We start from the raw sequence: 18578 nt of genomic DNA, 5'->3' as shown, positions 1-18578 counted from the left end.
TGTATTACACATTCTACTATGAAGGCTGAGTTTGTAGCTTTATCAGCCGCAGGTAAAGAAGCGGAATGGTTAAGAAATTTGTTATATGATATAAAGCTGTGGCCACAGCAGACGACAGCCATTTCAATCTTCTGTGATAGTGAATCAACCATGTCTCGAGCATATAACAAGGTTTATAATGGAAAGTCTAGACATATAAGTTTGAGACATGAGTTTGTGAGGCAACTAATAGATGATGGTGTAATTACCATTACTTATATAAGATCTCAAGGAAATTTAGCAGACCCTTTGACTAAAGGTTTGTCAAGGGATAAAATCAAAGAAACTACTGCTAAAATGGGATTAAAACCTATTATTGCTAAATGATGAGAACCCAACCTTATTCTAGTAGACCACTAGTTTCAAGGTTTAATGGGTAATAACAAGTTATTTAGCAATTGGAGCACTAATGTATAGGATTTAGTGCTATTTATAATAAATTAGGAGGGTGAGTTTAAACTCTTAATGGAATGATAATATTATCTATCAAAAGATTCCACCTATATGAATATAAGAGTGGTGCCGCTCTAATCGAGAATTTTAGAGGTTTTATTCTCGTAAATATTCATGAAACCAGGATGAGCACAAGGCCATATAAGTGCTTAAAATTGTAAACTCTTGAACTTGGAAGGTATAAGTAATGTGTGTGGATTTTGGTACTAGCATATGGAGTATAGGTTTAATCGATTAGACACCTATTACTTCGTTAGAACTTTAAAATTTACACTAAAAGAATATTTAATCTTAGTGACACATTCTTTATGCATATACTTGTATGATATTTAAATTTTGTAAACAGTGGGGGATTGAAGGGTATTTACAAATTTGATTAATTAATATTATTAATATTATTGATATTATTATTAATATTATTAATATTAATAAACGGTTACTAACCGTTTAGTACCATTTGGTTGAAAGGACACAACCTTTTAAGGATTGTGTATGTTCAAAACATTGTGTCTATTGGTTAAAGGGACACAACTCTTTAAGAGTTGTGTATATTCAAAACATTGTATCTATTGGCAATAGAAAAGACACAACTATTTGTATACGTAACCAATCATAATTGCTATGTGCAATATGTATAAATAAGTCCTTGTTCACTATTTCAGATATGACGTACTAAGTGTACAAATTACTCAACCATTAAGAGATTTTCTTTGTTCAAGAGAGTTGAAAATTTCTTACTATTGCTAATTAAGAAATTCTTAGGTTTCATTGTATCCTGGGAGAGTATTGTCATTAACCCTATAGCAACTAAGTGTGGGGACAAATATCTCTCTAAAAAAAGCGATCTAATCGTGCCTTGAAACCACTACATAAATATAAGATTTTGTCATCTTACCATCTTCATATACCCAACAATATATAATTACCAAAATAGTATACATTAATTATATATTGAACTAACTCAATTTAAACATATTTATTTTGAATTAATTTAAATATGGGTGACTTGCATTCTACAACTACACGATTGCATTATAAATATCTGTATCAATTATATTCATTCATCTTCTCAATACTATTTTTGGATTCCTTTTCTCTAGAAAGAAAAGTTACTTATTTCAGGATTCTTTTCTTCTTCAATCCTCTTTCCCTTTTTTCGGCTGTTTTTGAGCATCTAAAATAATTCAGTATGATTTAAATGAGTCAATGAACAAACAATCAAGATGCCTATGATACAGTTCGCCGCAAATTAAAAGGGATTCAAATAAAACAAAATCACAACCCCAAGGCCATACCTCAACAAAAATAAAGTTAACAAATGGGTTTGGCTTTGCTTGTGTGGTTGGCTAAGTGTCTCTCATCTTAATGTTTTGCTACCGTCCGTTTTCATGTGACTAACCACAAATCATTTTTTTTTCCATTTTTGTGTTCTTATCAACTTTGCTTTATTTTCCAGCTCCTCACTTGTGAAAGCTCTTCATTTTCAACACCACTATGTACCTTTTGTAATGCTTACACCTAATTCTGTTTGCATCCCACATTTTCTCCGTGATGATTGATAAACATATATATTAATATATTATATATACTAATAAAGTAATAATAATTAACGGTTTTACTTTAAAGATCAGACGATATACTTCTGTTTATATGATATTCATTTATATGATGACACTTGTTTTATAGTTTTTAATAGTAGTTTCTTTGGAAGTTGTCATTTTCGGCCAAAAATGAAAAGAAATATTTGCCAGCGTGTTGAATTAAGATTTTATTGATCTTGAGAAAATAATAAATTAATAATTGAGTATAAATAATAATGCAGTGACGGATAAGATATTTGAATACGACCTTTGATTCAGTGATTCAAAGTCATAATTAATCATGTGTAAAATAAATATACGATGGAATTGATCACATAATATTTTATCAAATATCTATGCATCTTCGATCCTTCAAATACTCGGAATCTAGAAAAGCGGTCTCTTAAAATTACCAAAGTGGGGTCGAACAAGTGCATGAAACTACAAAATTGGTATAACATAAGCCAATAGAGTATAGACAAACCAAAATATTTTATTACTGTAAATCTGTAATAATATAACATTTTTTTTATTTACATAAAATTTTAAAAGACTTTTATACAGTGACGGTTTTTATTAGGGTAGATTTCAACTTTCTATTATTGTTTTCAAGATAAAGAAAATAGTCATATTTATACTCATATATAGCTAACTAATTCAGGTTGATCTAATAATTAATTTATTAATTTATTTAAATAAATATTAAAAATTTAAATTTTATTTTATACATATAATAATATAATAATTTATTAATTAATAATAAAATTTTAAATAAAATTTTAATATGTGATAAATTAATTTTTAATTTATCAGACTAAAAAAATCATAAAAAATCAAATAGTCATATATAATTGACTATTCTTTTAAATAAATTATTTGAACTTCAGTTTTAAAAATCAACAAAAATATTTCATACATTTAAAAAAATATTTCTCAGAATGTCTCTATTCTAATTTTCTCATTTTTTAGAGGTCGCGGTTCGAGTCTCATTCTTATCTTTGGTAAAATTATTAACATATATTTGTTTATACTCTATATTTATATATAATTTTAAATTCTTGTTATAGCAAAATAATTAATAATTGCCAATGAATTATAATTCAAATGACATAGTCTCTCTATATTTATTTAAGAGATTGCGAGATCGAGTCTCCCTATTTTTAGTAAAAAAAAAATTAACAATTCAAATAATTAAACTTTTTATAACAAAATAATTAAACTTTTTTTATGAAATATATTCATTTTTTCCACGATTCCTATATTTTTCCATATTATTAATGACTTATATGTTCATGTCTCCTAGGATTTCAACTATCGAAGGTCAATAATAATTGTGAAAAAAGAAAAAGAAAAAGTATACATGATTATGAGAAATTAAAGCAGTGAGAAACTGAGAACTATCAAACAAAATATCAAAGGAGGAATGGTATTTTCGAAAATAACCAAAAAGAGTAAGGAGAGATCAAGGATGAAGAAAAAGTTACTACTAAAAAAATCGGAAATTAACAATTAGAAAGTATCCTCTCTGACACGAGCCGAGTCTCCACGGGACAGGCACGTGATTACCCACCACGCCCGATCCCTATGCAATCATTTCCCGCCACGTGTCAGTCACCGTTGATATTAGTATCTCGGAGTGTAAGTACTCATGAGAGCTAGCGAGTGAACGAACCAACAGCTATCGTTCATCCATGATTCATTCACACTTCTGAAATCTGAATTCTGATTCCAAAGCGCGAACAAAAAATAAACTCTCCCCTTCGCCACGTCGTCGTCGTCATCATCATCATCATCATCTTCTTCTTCGTCGTCTTCGTTCGCGTTCTCCATTCCTCGCACCTCTCTCATTATCTCACACGATTCCGATCTCATACAGTTCCAGGCTTCCAGCTGAAGAAGCTTTGTTTCAACAAGGTTCCTTTTCTCCGTCTCCACTCCATTTCACGAACTTGAATCCTTATTTTCTTCGCATCGCTGCATTTTTACGATTTCTGATTGATTTACGTTCGATATTAGCTGATTGTTGATTTCAGCAATTACTAATTCTAGTTATCTTGTTGTGTAATCTATAATCTACGTTGATTAATGGCGTGTTGCTCATGAGGTTTTTTTGGATTTGTGTAGCATAAGGAGGAGGAAGAAGTGGATCCACGAATATGAGCAACAGTGTGAGCCATAGTATATTCCACCAGACTCTGCTTTGTCAAGCGGTTTCGGAGTATCAAAGTAAGGCTGGTTCTTCAAACTCTTTATTCCAAGCTTGGAGCGCCAATAAAGGATCGTATCCACCGAAGAAGCTTCTCCTCTCGACAAATTTCCGAGGGAACAGGCTCTGTGCCAGGAAACGCAAGTTAGCTATGGGAAAGCTCAGGCATCAAGCGGTTATTCCACGCGCTGTGTTAACCACCAATCCGTCTTCTCAGGTATCCTATATAAGCACTTATTACTGAAGTACTGAACCATGTTCCTTGTGGCTACATCGTTCGGATTTTATGTTATTTTTATTGTAAATGTGATTTTCACTTTTTTTTTTATATGATGCTGAGGCATTGTTATTACTTATTAGTATAATGCAATTCTGCAATTAAGGTGTAAGCTCAGATTACCTTTTACGTGTGGGAAAAGAAGTAGGCATGTTTCTTGTTTTTAAAGCGTGATGTAAAGGCCGAAGCATGTTGTTAAAAGTATTCAAAAAATAAGATTTGGTTATATTTAGCTTCAGGAGAAGACTCTTCAATCTTGATCAATTTTTTTCAAGCAAAAGGTTAGCCCCTAGGTGAGAACAGCTGATTCTTAAGACATAACAAGAACTGGCTTACAGTGCCAGTGTTGTATATCTTTTGTCTGAGACAGTAAGATGTGCTTATTTGAAATTGAATGTTATTGAGTATTGACTCATTTTTTGCCATGGATCAGCTTTCAGGGAAGTTCAACCTTGAAGGAAATGTCGAATTGCAGGTAGACAACTGCCCCAAACTACTGAATTTTATTTACTAATAATAAATACGGGAATGTAATGCAGTAATCTGTCAGCTAATTGATGCTCGTGATTGATGGAGCAGGTTGGTGTTAGCTCTCCAGCAGCAGAAGGTGCAACAGTAGTAGATATTCAGGTTTCAAGTAGTAGTGGCTCTCTGGTTTTGCATTGGGGAGTTATTTGTGATGGTCAAGGGTATGTTCAGTAATTATTCCTCTATTGTTTTAGGTAGTTGGACTGTTAAGTAATAACATGTAGTGGATCTTGTTACTTGAGGAAGATTTTGTCCACTTATACTTATTTCCTATTTCCAGGAAGTGGGTACTTCCTTCTCGTCGCCCAGATGGAACTAAAAATTACAAGAACAGAGCTCTTAGAACACCTTTTGTGAAGGTGAGTTTCCATTAATAACTAGAAGAGTGAAAAGGTTTACCGTTCACTTTCCAGGATACTGATTGACTTATAGATTTGATTATTTTTTTACTATTACTTTGCTCTTATTAGTCTGGCTCAGCATCCTTCCTTAAAATTGAAATTGATGAACCTGCTGCACAAGCTATTGAGTTCCTTATACTTGACGAATCTCAGAATAAATGGTGCGCATTACATAGTATTGCTTGTTTTCTCTGCTCTATTGAACTCAAAATGTTATTGTGATTGTGATATTGAACATCATCCTTTTTTCTTCTACACACAGGTATAAAAACAATGGTGAGAACTTTCACATCAAGTTAGGAGTCAAGGACAAGATACTTCAACAAGTTTCAGTTCCTGAAGACCTTGTACAGGTTCAAGCATACCTAAGGTGGGAACGAAAGGGTAAACAGCTGTACACTCCAGAGCAAGAGAAGGTCAGCAATGAAGCAGATATGCACATAGTCGATTTATTTATTTATTTTTTCTTTTCTTGGTAAAATAAGAATATCACTAAGATGGAGAGGAATACAAGGATATGGAGGATAGAAAGTCCTCCATACAATAGCCAAGAGATATCTATACAGCATCACTTTTCGATATTTCAGCAACATGAGAGGGAAATCCCTCCACATGCTCGAATTTGATAATCACAATTCTTTTCTTTAATTTTAGGTGTTAGTATTCAAAATCCACACTATATGGTCCATGGCTTTTACTATGCTTGAGTCGAAACTAATACATTTTGTCTGCTCATCTACTACCTGTATTTGATTTCTACCCGTATTATGTCAGGAGGAATATGAAGCAGCTCGACGTGAACTACAGGAAGAAGTAGCTAGAGGTACTTCTATACAGGACCTCCGTGAGAGGCTAACCAAAAAAACTGATTCCACTGAAGTAAAGGAGCCTTCTGTTTCAGAAACAAAGCCTTCTGTTTCAGAAACAAAGACCATCCCTGATGAACTTGTACAGATTCAAGCTTATATACGTTGGGAAAAAGCTGGGAAGCCTAACTACTCCCCAGAACAACAACTTGTAACTTTATAATATCCTTTTTAATCTTACATTTTTTTTCTTTTGATTATTAATTACTTATATCGTCAAAATTATAATTCCCATTTATTGCTTTCTGTATCTAATTAAATTTTCTGCAATCAATGTTTGCAATTGACGTAGTTCGAATTTGAGGAAGCAAGAAGAGAATTACTAGCTGAACTTGATAAGGGCTCTTCTCTGGAAGAGATACAGAAGAAGATTACCAAAGGAGAGATACAAACTAAAGTTGCCAAGCAATTGAAAACAAAAAAGTATTTTCGTGTTGAAAGAATACAACGGAAAAAGAGAGACTTAACACAGCTGATCAACAGAAACATTGCTGAAAGTGATGCTAAAAGTGTCTCTGAAAGTGTTGTTGAACAAACTCCAAAGGCCCTGAGAGTAATTGAAAGGTATGCCAAGGAAAGGGAAGAACATGATAAGGGTCTTGTTTTGAATAAGACAATATACAAGCTTGCTGATGATGATCTTCTGGTGAGACATTCTTTATCACATTGATGTTTTCTTCCTTTGTCATCTCTTTCTCTTAAGGGGGTCCTTCTTTCTTTTAGACGATGATCCTAATTTTGATAGTCTTTCATATTTTTAAGGTCCTTGTTACCAAGGATGCTGGAAAGATAAAGATTCACCTGGCTACAGACTCCAAAATGCCTATTACACTTCACTGGGCCTTATCTAGAACAACACCTGGAGAGTGGTTGGTGAGTATTTGGCTATTTGTTTGTTATTTCTAACTCTGATGGGATGATTTTGGATGTTAAAGTTGCTGTTTTTTCTATATCCTCTCATGGAAAACCATGGTTATCTTAGGTGCCCCCTGCAAGTACTCTGCCCCCTGGTTCTGTTACAATGAATGAGGCCGCTGAAACACCTTTTAAAGCTGGTTCTTCATCTCAACCTTCATATGAGGTGCCTTCAAAATTAATCTGAAGTTGTGATTTTAATCTCTTATTATTTTTAGATCTGTGATGAAGAACGCTAATAATATCAATCTAATTTTCAGGTCCAATCCTTAGATATAGAGGTTGAAGATGATACTTTTAAAGGAATACCGTTTGTCCTAAAGTCAGATGGAAACTGGATAAAGAACAATGATTCAAACTTTTATATTGAATTTGGTGGGAAGAAGCAGATTACAAAGGTTACACTTTCTGAAACTGTAACAGAGATTCCACTTAATCAATCTGTCTTGGTTTGTATAACCTTATCATCTAAACTGATAAGATTTTTCCCCCATTGAAAGGATGTTGGTGATGGAAAGGGTACTGCAAAGTTTTTGTTGGATAAAATAGCAGAAATGGAAGGCGAGGCACAAAAGTCCTTTATGCATCGGTGAGTAATCATTTGCTATTTCCATCTGACTTTTAATGGTTTGTTGAATTATCATCATATATCATCAAATCCAAGAATATGGTCAACGTTCAAGGATCTTTAGGAAAATCATTTGCTATTACTTTGTGGGAACGGATGTGCAAAATGGCCTAGGTTCTCCAATGAGAATGGATCCTCTTGTGCGAGATTTTTATTTGACCTAGTAATCTATTCTCACATCACATTACCTTTGCTCTGTCCCTTTATTTAAATTACTTTGTTGTATAAAAATCCAAAATAGAATATATTTGCAATTCCCATGTGACCATGTTTGTCTGCCTAAACATGACCTTGTTATGTTAAATTTTCACTATGATTTATACTTAATCTCCAAAACATACTTGTAACCTTAAAGGCAAATTCCTGGGCCACAAATATAACTGCCAAATTATGTCTGTGTTATGTGCTATGCATACATCAAAGGCTTAGCTCACACATATATGTTCTTAACATGGCTGAAAATAATGCTTCTCCTAAACACGCATGAAAGGAAGTAATCATACATTTGGTAAACAAAGGGAGTTTCCTAGGTTATTCCTCTCACTTTTTTTCTTTTTTACTTTTTGGTCATAGTGTAGATTCTTTTCCAAATAATTAGTCTCTTTCGGTATGAACTTTATCTTCCCCCTTTTTCCCTTTTTATTTGTCCCTGAATGAGGATTCCTTAGCATATTATTTTCTTTCTAATGAATCCATGGCATGATCTTGAAAATTTGCCCTTCATCAACATCTAACATAGCATCATTGCTAATTTAGTGTGCTTACCAAAGTATTTTTTAGGATATTGTTTATTCAGTTGGATCTTGCTTGATCAATCATACAATTTTCCCCCCAGGTTTAACATTGCATCAGATTTGATGGATCAAGCCAAAAATTCTGGTCAACTGGGTCTCGCGGGTATTTTAGTGTGGATGAGATTCATGGCTACGAGGCAGCTCATATGGAATAAAAATTACAACGTGAAGCCACGGTAAACTTCCTATAAAAATGTTTATTATCACTTTGTATATGCACTTCTGGACAAAAGAGATTTTTAACCCCCCTCTGGAAAGTAGAAAACATGAATCACAATATCTGACTTTCTGCTTTAGATTTGGTTGGTTTAGTCATAAATTTGTGCTTTTTTTTCCCCTTTTCTAATCACAAGTACTGTTGCCTACTGGAACAGTGAGATAAGTAAAGCGCAGGATAGGCTTACGGACTTGCTCCAGGATGTTTATGCAAGTTATCCACAGCATCGGGAACTTGTGAGGATGATCTTGTCTACTGTTGGTCGTGGAGGTGAAGGTGATGTCGGACAGCGAATTCGAGATGAAATCCTTGTTATCCAAGTATGTATGATTTTTTTCCCCTGCTGTCGTCATATATTGATCTTAAATAACATTGAATATTTCTGTCTGATTTTCAGAGAAACAATGATTGCAAGGGTGGAATGATGGAGGAATGGCACCAGAAGTTGCACAATAACACTAGTCCAGATGATGTTGTTATCTGTCAGGTAATGAAGGTGTTGATCTCTCTCATTCCTTGTGGCTTGCCTTATCATTCTCACCTTTTATTTTGGTAAATCTCTACAGGCACTACTTGATTATATAAACAATGACTTTGATGTTGGTGTCTACTGGAAAACATTGAATGACAATGGAATAACAAAAGAACGTTTGCTAAGCTATGACCGTGCCATCCATTCTGAACCAAATTTCAGAAGAGATCAAAAGGAAGGTCTTCTGCGTGATCTAGGACATTACATGAGGACTTTGAAGGTTAGATTCATACATGTGGCATCGATTCCGCTTTTTGTTTTGCTTCTTTCTTGTTCTTTTTTCTTCTCTTTCCACGGTTGCACTTTATTGTTCTTTCTTGTTCCTTTTTTGCAATATTCTTGTTGATATTCTAATGTGGATGCATGTACATTGAGTCTGATCATGAGAGAAATGTTGCTGTGCACACATCATTTGGTTTCTACTTTGCATTATTTAGGGGAGCTCATTATTGCAATATTTGTTCATCATTCCTTTGTTGGTGGTTTTTCTACAATTCTTTGTTACTTGACACATTTGGCTCACCTATAGATTATATTTTGCCAAGTGACGATTATGGTTTGGTTACATCATATGCAGGCAGTTCATTCAGGTGCAGATCTTGAATCTGCTATTGCAAATTGCATGGGCTACAAAGCTGAGGTAACAACCCTGTAAATACACCTGCTTCCCGGGGTATCATCTGTATATATTTTGGCAGATCCTCATTTTATTTTTTTATGCTTTATTTTTCTTCAGGGTCAGGGCTTCATGGTTGGGGTGCAGATAAATCCAGTGTCTGGTTTGCCTTCTGGTTTTCCTGTAATGTTATCTAACTTTTCATATGACTGTTTGTGATGCTGTTATGCCTTCTGAATTTTTGAAAATTACTTGTTACTTGTGTCTAAGCAGGAATTACTTCAGTATGTCTTGGAACACGTTGAAGATAAGAATGTTGAACCCCTTCTCGAGGTTAATGTTGCTTGGATACAGTGCATATTCTTTTCTTTTCTTTCATTATTGTTGAAAATATAATGTTGACTTCCCCTCTAATATATATGTTGCAATAGGGTTTGCTGGAGGCTCGCCAAGAACTCAGACCATCACTCAGTAAATCCCAAAGTCGTCTGAAAGATCTTCTATTTTTGGATGTTGCTCTTGATTCTACAGTTAGAACAGCAGTGGAAAGGGGATATGAGGAGTTAAACAATGCTGGACCTGAGGTGACCCTATTTTAAGGACCTAATTGTTCTTAAATTCTGCTTGCCAACTTTATTTTCTTTCAAAATAAGTTTATAGGGGAGGTTTAGGGTGGCTTGAAAATTAGTTAACTATAGTGGCTATGAGTGGTCTTGAAACTGGAGTACAAGACGTGGAGATTTATTCAATATTTGACCTTGTTTTGAATGATGTTTGTATTCATTAAAAGAAAAGTTTATTACTAATTTTTACTATGGTATTTATTTAATGTTGAATTATAGCCACTATAGTCATTGATTCTGTAGCCACAGATGATTTCACCATATATAGATATATATATATATATACACACGTGTGTGTGTGTGTGTGTGTGTATATATGAACTTAAAATATACCGAGAATACTCTGATTTGATGTATGGACAATGCAGAAAATAATGTACTTCATATCCTTGGTCCTGGAAAATCTTGCACTTTCATCAGATGACAATGAGGATCTTATCTATTGTTTGAAGGTATAATGATGTTGCAGCTCATGTACATTTTATTTGTGCTTAATTTCTTGTTAGTGTCGTCGTCATGATTTCAAGGTGCAGAGTTATGCTTGTAAAAACTTAGTTTTGTTCCGTCATCTGAAATATTATGACATGACAGTAAGTCAGTAAGGATGAATTTTGCACGTGTTAAACATAAAACCATTTGAGACCCTGTAAGGTTGTGGTCTTGTGACCTGGAATTCAGGGATTTAAATCCTGTAAACAACCTCTTTGCTTATGAGGGAAAGTTTACCTACATCCTCTGATGGGGAGTTTCATGTGCTGGGCCACCCTATTTTTGAACCTTCAGCTACAACTTAACTTTGAATAGTGTTGGTTTCTGACATAATGTCAAAGCCTAGACTAAGTAATGCAAAGTTCAATCTTGGCTGCCTATGGATATGACCATGTATTGCCCATGCTTTAAGCCCAAGGGGCTCTTACACGAGGGGCATGTTAAATATAAAACTATTAAATGAGCTTTTAGGAAAACTGTTTCTTGACTGATTGTTTTACACATATTGTTTGTTTTAGATACAAGCTAAATATAATAGATGGTGCCAAATTAGAAAGGAGGTTGGTAGCATAAATATATGTGTGATTAGGTTGTTACTCAGCTCTTTCATGACCTTTGTTATTTTATATAGTTTTTCATTATGTAATAATATGTTTCTCCCTTGGTCAGTTACACAGTTTACAATAATCTAGATTATTGCTTACAAAAAATGTGGATGTTCATTTAGCAGCAGCAGTATATAGATAAACTCATCGAGCAAAATTAAGCACTAATCATAACACTGACAAGAATAGTATGATATCACAGGTGTTGTATAAATACTGGTGCTGAGTAACTTGTGATGTTATAGAATTTTGATGTTCATGATCTATTTGTTTAGATAATGGAAAATGTCCACCACAATATTTTATTGTTTCTTTTTTTGGGGCTTCTTTTGAAGGGATGGGATATTGCCTTGAGTATGTGCAAGACTACAGACAGTCATTGGGCATTGTATGCAAAATCAGTTCTTGACAGAACGCGCCTTGCACTTGCAAAGAAGGCAGAGTCATACCATCAGATTCTACAACCATCAGCAGAGTACCTTGGATCACTACTAGGCGTGGACAGATGGGCTGTATGTCCTTTTAATTTATTTACATGCTGTCTTCTTTCCATTTTCCCCCCTTGTTTCTCTTCTTAAATTTCCTTGTGCAGGTGGAGATATTCACAGAAGAAATTATCCGTGCTGGCTCGGCTGCTTCTTTGTCTACTCTTGTTAATAGACTGGATCCTGTACTCAGAAAGACAGCGAATCTTGGGAGGTGGAATGAATCATGCTTTTCAAATTTATTCCCTGATTTTTTTTCCTTCAATATAATGTGATTTACATGTTATATTGTCATATCACTTTTCAGTTGTTTGACAGTGATAACCTTCTAATCCAACTCTAGCTTGTCTGGAACAGCTGGCAGGTCATTAGCCCAGTTGAAACAGTTGGATATGTTGAGGTTGTGGATGAGTTGCTTGCAGTTCAGAACAAATCATATGAGCGGCCGACCATTTTGGTAGCAAAGAGTGTTAAGGGGGAGGAAGAAATTCCAGATGGTACAGTTGCTGTGCTGACACCCGACATGCCAGATGTCCTATCTCATGTTTCTGTACGAGCAAGAAACAGCAAGGTAGAATGGTTTGGATAGCCAGGTTTATTGTTGTAACTATCTAACGCTGCTAACATTAAATGATGAAACTGTTTATTTTATGTCTAATTTGGTGCGTCGTCAGTGTATGTGTACCCAAATAATTTGCCCTCACGTATAATGAATATTCTAAGATTAGGAACTGGTCAAACTGCTAGTTATCTTAGTGCACTCAGGCTAGATCTTAACTTTATAGTTAGTCATTATCTTAAACAAGTTAGCTTCATTTTAGTAGATTCAACTTCCAATCATTAATATTCCTTGAATTGATATGGTAATAAAATTAATGCTTGACCAATTATCAGTATGGTAAGACTTGAATATTTGCACCATCCCTTAACCCACCCCTGAATGTGATTATAATAAATTTGAAAAATAAATAATACAAGAATTACCATGTTGATCTTGCATGCCACCTCTTAGCAAAATTGAATACAATGAGAAGTATGTAGTTGATATTTCATGTTGATAAAGAAAAATTTTGTCTGATGATATATCAACAGAGTAAGACCCAGGTTTGGTTAATGAAAAATCTTATATGCATGATAATTTTTTTGTTGCTATAGAGATTTTCATATGCACTAAGGTTTCAAGTTTTTCAGGTGTGTTTTGCTACGTGCTTTGATCCAAATATCCTGGGTGACATCCAAGCAAATAAAGGAAAGCTCTTACGCTTAAAACCAACATCAGCTGATGTAGTTTATAGGTAACAGACCGAGTCATGTACAATTTCTTGGTAGAAAACCCTATCTGCCTCATGGATTTATATTGAGATTAATGCTTTCATTTACAGCAAAAGAATAATATACTTCCTATTCTAATTATAATGTCAATTTTTATCATCCTAAATCAAGCAACAACTATATAATATGAATAAATATATGAACAACTTTCAAGTCTTCAACATGCTTAACTGGTTCATACATTTGTACCCATATCGCATTATGTGAGATGAAATGTCTTCTAATAGAACAATCTCTTCATTCTCTCACCAGGGAACCAAAATTTGGATTTCTTTTTTCCTTTCTTATATTGTTCACTTTTGTTATTTCATATTATTATATTCATTTTTCATTTCTTACAGTGAGGTCAAGGAAGGTGAACTTACTGATAAGAAATCAACTCACTTGAAAGAAGGTGATTCTGTGCCACCCATATCTTTGGTCAGAAAGAAGTTTAGCGGTAGATATGCTATCTCGTCTGAGGAATTCACCAATGAAATGGTTAGATTTTAGAAATGTAGCATCAATTTTAAACAGCTATAGTTGCTATTGCTAATGTCTCTATTGGTTCTAGACATCATCAATTTGGCCAAACACCAGACACATAATTTCCTTTTACTGTGTACCTTCATTATAACATTGTGAAATACTGTGCTTTCCCAGGTTGGAGCTAAATCGCGTAACATTGGTTATTTAAAAGGAAAAGTACCTTCTTGGATTGGAATTCCTACCTCGGTTGCCATACCTTTTGGAGTTTTTGAACATGTTCTATCCGATAAATCAAATAAGGTTCTGCATGTTATCTCTTATATCAAGCTTTGTGGTTTTCTTCACATATACACATGCAGGCACAAACAGAAGTAAATTTGAATTTGAACCCTATGATCGTAAATTCAATTCTCATGACAAAATGTTACTCATTTATTATTATAGTCTAGGTGTATTAAGATAGCGTTCTGGCAGTGGCAAACTTATATGTTGAACCTTTATTGTTGTTTGGAATCAATATCTGAAATTTTGTAAATGCATGTGCAACAGCTATTACTTTTACCCATTTTTTAATATTATATGCAAGTATTTCTAATGATTAAATGAAAGTTTGGACGCTATGTTAACTAACAGGCAGTGGCTGATAAGATCAATATTCTCAAAAGGAAGTTAACTGAAGAGGATTTCAGTGCCCTCAAGGATATCCGTGAAACTGTTTTAGAGTTGAATGCACCATCCAAGTTGGTATGTTCTTTTTAGAATTAGGCATAACAGTTACATGTCACAAGGAATATATCTCTTTCTTTTGAATATTATAGTTGCATTTGAATATGAAAGGTCTTATGCCAAAGTCTAAACAAATTTATTGAAAATCTGGTTTTTGATTTTTGATAGATCCTGAAGGCATTATTTGATTTATATAGCTATCCCTACCTAATTGGATATTATTTTCAGGTAGAGGAGTTGAAAACTAAGATGAAGAGTTCTGGAATGCCTTGGCCAGGTGATGAAGGGGAACAGCGCTGGGAGCAAGCATGGAAAGCTATAAAAAAGGTGAGGCTTACGTGTGTACAATTTTTCTTAACTGAGATAGTTGTTTCACTAAAATTTCTCAAGTGTAATAGATTTTCTTTTATAATCGATTATGATAAGCTCAATTTAATGTTTCGATGAATAAAAAGTGATTTTTTGATAATATGTTTTGTTTAGATTGTATAAAAGAAAAATTGCTTTTGTATAATAAATTACTAGAAAGTTTATATAAGACAATTTTTTTCACAGTATATCAGTCAATAGTCAATGCTTAGTGTACATTTCGTAACTGTAAAAATAATTAGCTTTAGTAATTACAAATAAGAGAATAATTTTAATACATTGTCGTTATAAGAAGATTTACTATGTAATCGATTATATCACATACTTTCGCTGATATGTTAATATATAATTAAATATCATTGTAATAGGTAGCTTTTATAAGTCATGTGTAACTTTCCCCTATAGGTAGCTTTTGGGGTTAAGTATATTCCGTAATATGGTATCAAAGTATGTTTAATTGTTGTTATTGCCTTATTGGTCTACCCTTTATATGTCTAGTCAATCAAATTTCATGCTCCAGGTCATTAGAGTCCCACCTTGCCTAGAGATAAGGACTAGATAGACTTAAGTCTTGGCCAACGCTCCCTTAGAGTTCGCTTTTAGGTTGGTTAGGCTCAACTCAGTTCTAGTACAATTTTACGAGCAAATCTGCTCTGTTGATTTTCCTCTTTCCTCATTGAATTACTTAAATTTTCTCAAATTGTTGCAGTTGGACGTTTTAGCAATGTGTGATCAAACAAATGTCGACTGTAATTGAAGATGATTTGTTCAACTTGATTTAAAATTTTAGGAAAAATTATCTTTTTAATGCTCCTCTGTGATTTTTTTCTTCTTGTTTCTCCAAAAAGGTCTGGGGCTCAAAGTGGAACGAAAGAGCATACTTCAGCACAAGAAAAGTAAAACTCGACCACGAGTATCTTTCCATGGCTGTCCTTGTACAGGAAGTGATAAATGCGGACTATGCTTTTGTCATCCACACAACCAATCCGTCCTCTGGAGACGCATCAGAAATATATGCTGAGGTATAATTAATTGATTTTATGTTTTTGAGCTTATGCCTCCACACACTTCAAGATACATATTTATTTGAAAAAAGAATTGAAAGGACAAAAGCAGCAAGACATTAAGTGTCAAAATTTTTTGACATAGGTGGTAAAGGGGCTCGGAGAAACACTCGTCGGAGCTTATCCCGGACGCGCTTTGAGTTTTATAAGCAAAAAACATGATTTGAACTCCCCTCAGGTAATTTTTTAATGACCCCTCTTTTTCAGTAAAATCCGTATCCTTAGTTATCATTCTTTTTTAAGATTATGTCACAACGACAACTACTACAATCAAGCATTTTCCCATTATTGACTACATAGATCATTTGAACGTGTTGCATATGGGGAAATAACCTAGCACCAACACAATCACACATTATTGTATGAATCAAGTAAAAGAAAATTAGAGTAAACATGGGAAATTACCTGTACCAGTACTACATCTGTTGCATGAATTTTTTGTTATTCTACTGATGGTTTTGGGCTTCTCTAGATCTTGGGATATCCTAGCAAACCTATTGGCCTGTTCATTAGACGGTCAATTATTTTTCGATCTGATTCCAATGGTGAAGACCTAGAAGGTTATGCTGGAGCTGGCCTTTACGACAGGTAAACCTTTGCCTTTCATACCACTTCTTCGATGTTTCATTTAATTAACATAAATTTAGTGAAAAAAATGCCTCCAAACTATTTCATTTTATCCCAAATTCTGAATGAACTGATTCACCATTTCTGCCAAAACTTGGATTAAAGATGCAGAATTCAAAATTAATTGAACGTGGTATTTAATTAGCTTATCTTAAAAAGTTTGTGTAGAGATAAGAGTACATAACTGAATAAAGAAGTACATTTCAAATTTTGGTATACCAACCCTGATGTAAAAAAAGATCAAGTTTCCTCGTCCCTGTTTTGTTGCTCAATTGCTGTAAAAAGGTTTTATGACATTATGACCAACTTTCCTTTATGACAGTGTGCCAATGGACGAGGAGGAGAAAGTGGTGCTTGATTACTCATCTGACCCATTAATAACAGATGGTAATTTTCGACAATCAATCCTCTCAAGCATTGCTCGTGCAGGAAGCGCAATCGAAAAGTTGTATGGCTCTCCTCAGGACATTGAAGGTGTAATCAGGGATGGGAAACTCTATGTTGTCCAGACCAGACCACAAATGTAAGCCACTACACTTCCATGTACCTCAACTATGTTCATCGCATGCAACATGAAGCTTCCAACGTTAGGGAGGGAGGTAGCTTCTGTGAATTTGAGTACACCTGCGAATTGCCAAATTTGCTTATATTTATATACTTAATGTAAGTGATAGATATTTAAGAATAAAAAATAATTCCAAGTGTAACCATGTAATCGCGAAAACAATGTAAATTATACTATATTGCCCTATACTCTTCTTCTTCTTCTTTTTTTTTTTTTTTGGAACAAAAGAGCTCAACACAATAATGTGGAGCAACATAAATAAGTAGATAAAATGTTTCTTTTATGTTATCTCCGGCATAGCCATCAACAACAAAAAGGATCTAAGACTACTCCATTCTCTAATGCTGTTTAAAGATTGCTGAAACACCTCCTCTGCACTCCCTTTCTTGTTATTGAAAATCCGTCTGTTCTTCTCTAGCCAAATGTTCTAAATAACCGAGAAGAAGCACATAAGCCACCTGTTACGCTCTATCTTCCTGTTGGCAGCACCTGTCCAACTCTCATAGTGTTCTTTTAGGGAGCCCGGAAAAGACCACGATCTCTGAAATTCAGATAGCCATAGACACCATACCTGCCAAGTAAACTCACAATCCAGGAACAAATGATGAATATGTTCAACTTCTATATTACACAATCCGCACATGTTATCACCTTGACTCATAATACCCAATCTAACCAGTCTTTCTTTAGTATTCACTCTTCCTATCAGAGTAAACCAGATAAATAACTTCACTCGTGGCGGCACCAAACCTTTCCATAAGGTTCTTGTGAAGCTGTAGCTAGTTATGTCCTCCGAGAGAGATTCTGACTGTACTACCTGCACAAAAGAGTTAGTTGAGTATATACCTTCCTTGTCAAATTTCCAATAAATTCTGTCAGGCTTATCATGTGCCAGCTTTACAGGTCGTAACGTCTCATGCAATTGAACCACCAGATCCAACTCCCATTGGTATAAATCTCGCCTCCACTGGAAATTCCAGATCCACTCTAACCCATCCCAAAACCCACAATCCCCTATGACTGATCCTTTTTGGTTTGAAATGGAGAAAAGTCTCGGAAAATTCATCTTTAACGGACCACTTTGTAACCATAGATCTTCCCAGAATCGAGTCCTCCTTCCGCCACCCACCTCCATAGACAACCCCGCAATCATCTTATCTTTTACAGCATTAT

The 18578-nt window shown here is 34.3% G+C and overlaps 1 protein-coding gene across 1 annotated transcript; it reads left to right on the top strand.

Moving 5' to 3' along the window:
- Nucleotides 1–3712: 3712 nt before the first annotated feature.
- On the top strand, nt 3713–17604 carry SEX1 (Pyruvate phosphate dikinase, PEP/pyruvate binding domain-containing protein). Its single transcript, XM_021119629.2, has 34 exons — nt 3713–3986; nt 4197–4495; nt 4989–5030; nt 5135–5244; nt 5364–5442; nt 5554–5645; nt 5747–5900; nt 6259–6501; nt 6643–6996; nt 7113–7223; nt 7333–7431; nt 7526–7663; nt 7766–7854; nt 8729–8863; nt 9062–9224; nt 9302–9391; nt 9471–9656; nt 10014–10076; nt 10173–10235; nt 10326–10385; nt 10484–10636; nt 11044–11127; nt 12105–12281; nt 12362–12468; nt 12612–12825; nt 13446–13549; nt 13928–14066; nt 14229–14354; nt 14688–14798; nt 15009–15107; nt 15998–16171; nt 16299–16391; nt 16686–16801; nt 17163–17604. The coding sequence occupies exons 2-34, from the start codon at nt 4229–4231 to the stop codon at nt 17365–17367; spliced, it is 4440 nt and encodes a 1479-aa protein (XP_020975288.1). The 5' UTR covers nt 3713–3986; nt 4197–4228; the 3' UTR covers nt 17368–17604.
- The last annotated feature ends 974 nt before the right edge of the window (nt 17605–18578 follow it).

This window comes from Arachis ipaensis, chromosome B3, assembly GCF_059453495.1.
Source record: "Arachis ipaensis isolate K30076 ecotype BB chromosome B3, ASM5945349v1, whole genome shotgun sequence".
Lineage (NCBI taxonomy): Eukaryota > Viridiplantae > Streptophyta > Magnoliopsida > Fabales > Fabaceae > Arachis > Arachis ipaensis.
Note: the sequence above shows the minus strand (reverse complement) of the source record. Positions and strands in the feature narration are given on the sequence as shown.

Coding starts and splice junctions, on each gene's coding strand:
- SEX1 (XM_021119629.2), top strand. CDS start 4,229: ATGAGCAACAGTGTGAGCCATAGTATATTCCACCAGACTCTGCTTTGT. Junction 10,236..10,325: donor GTTTGCCTTCTGGTTTTCCT/GTAATGTTATCT, acceptor GTGTCTAAGCAG/GAATTACTTCAGTATGTCTT. Junction 10,386..10,483: donor ATGTTGAACCCCTTCTCGAG/GTTAATGTTGCT, acceptor ATGTTGCAATAG/GGTTTGCTGGAGGCTCGCCA.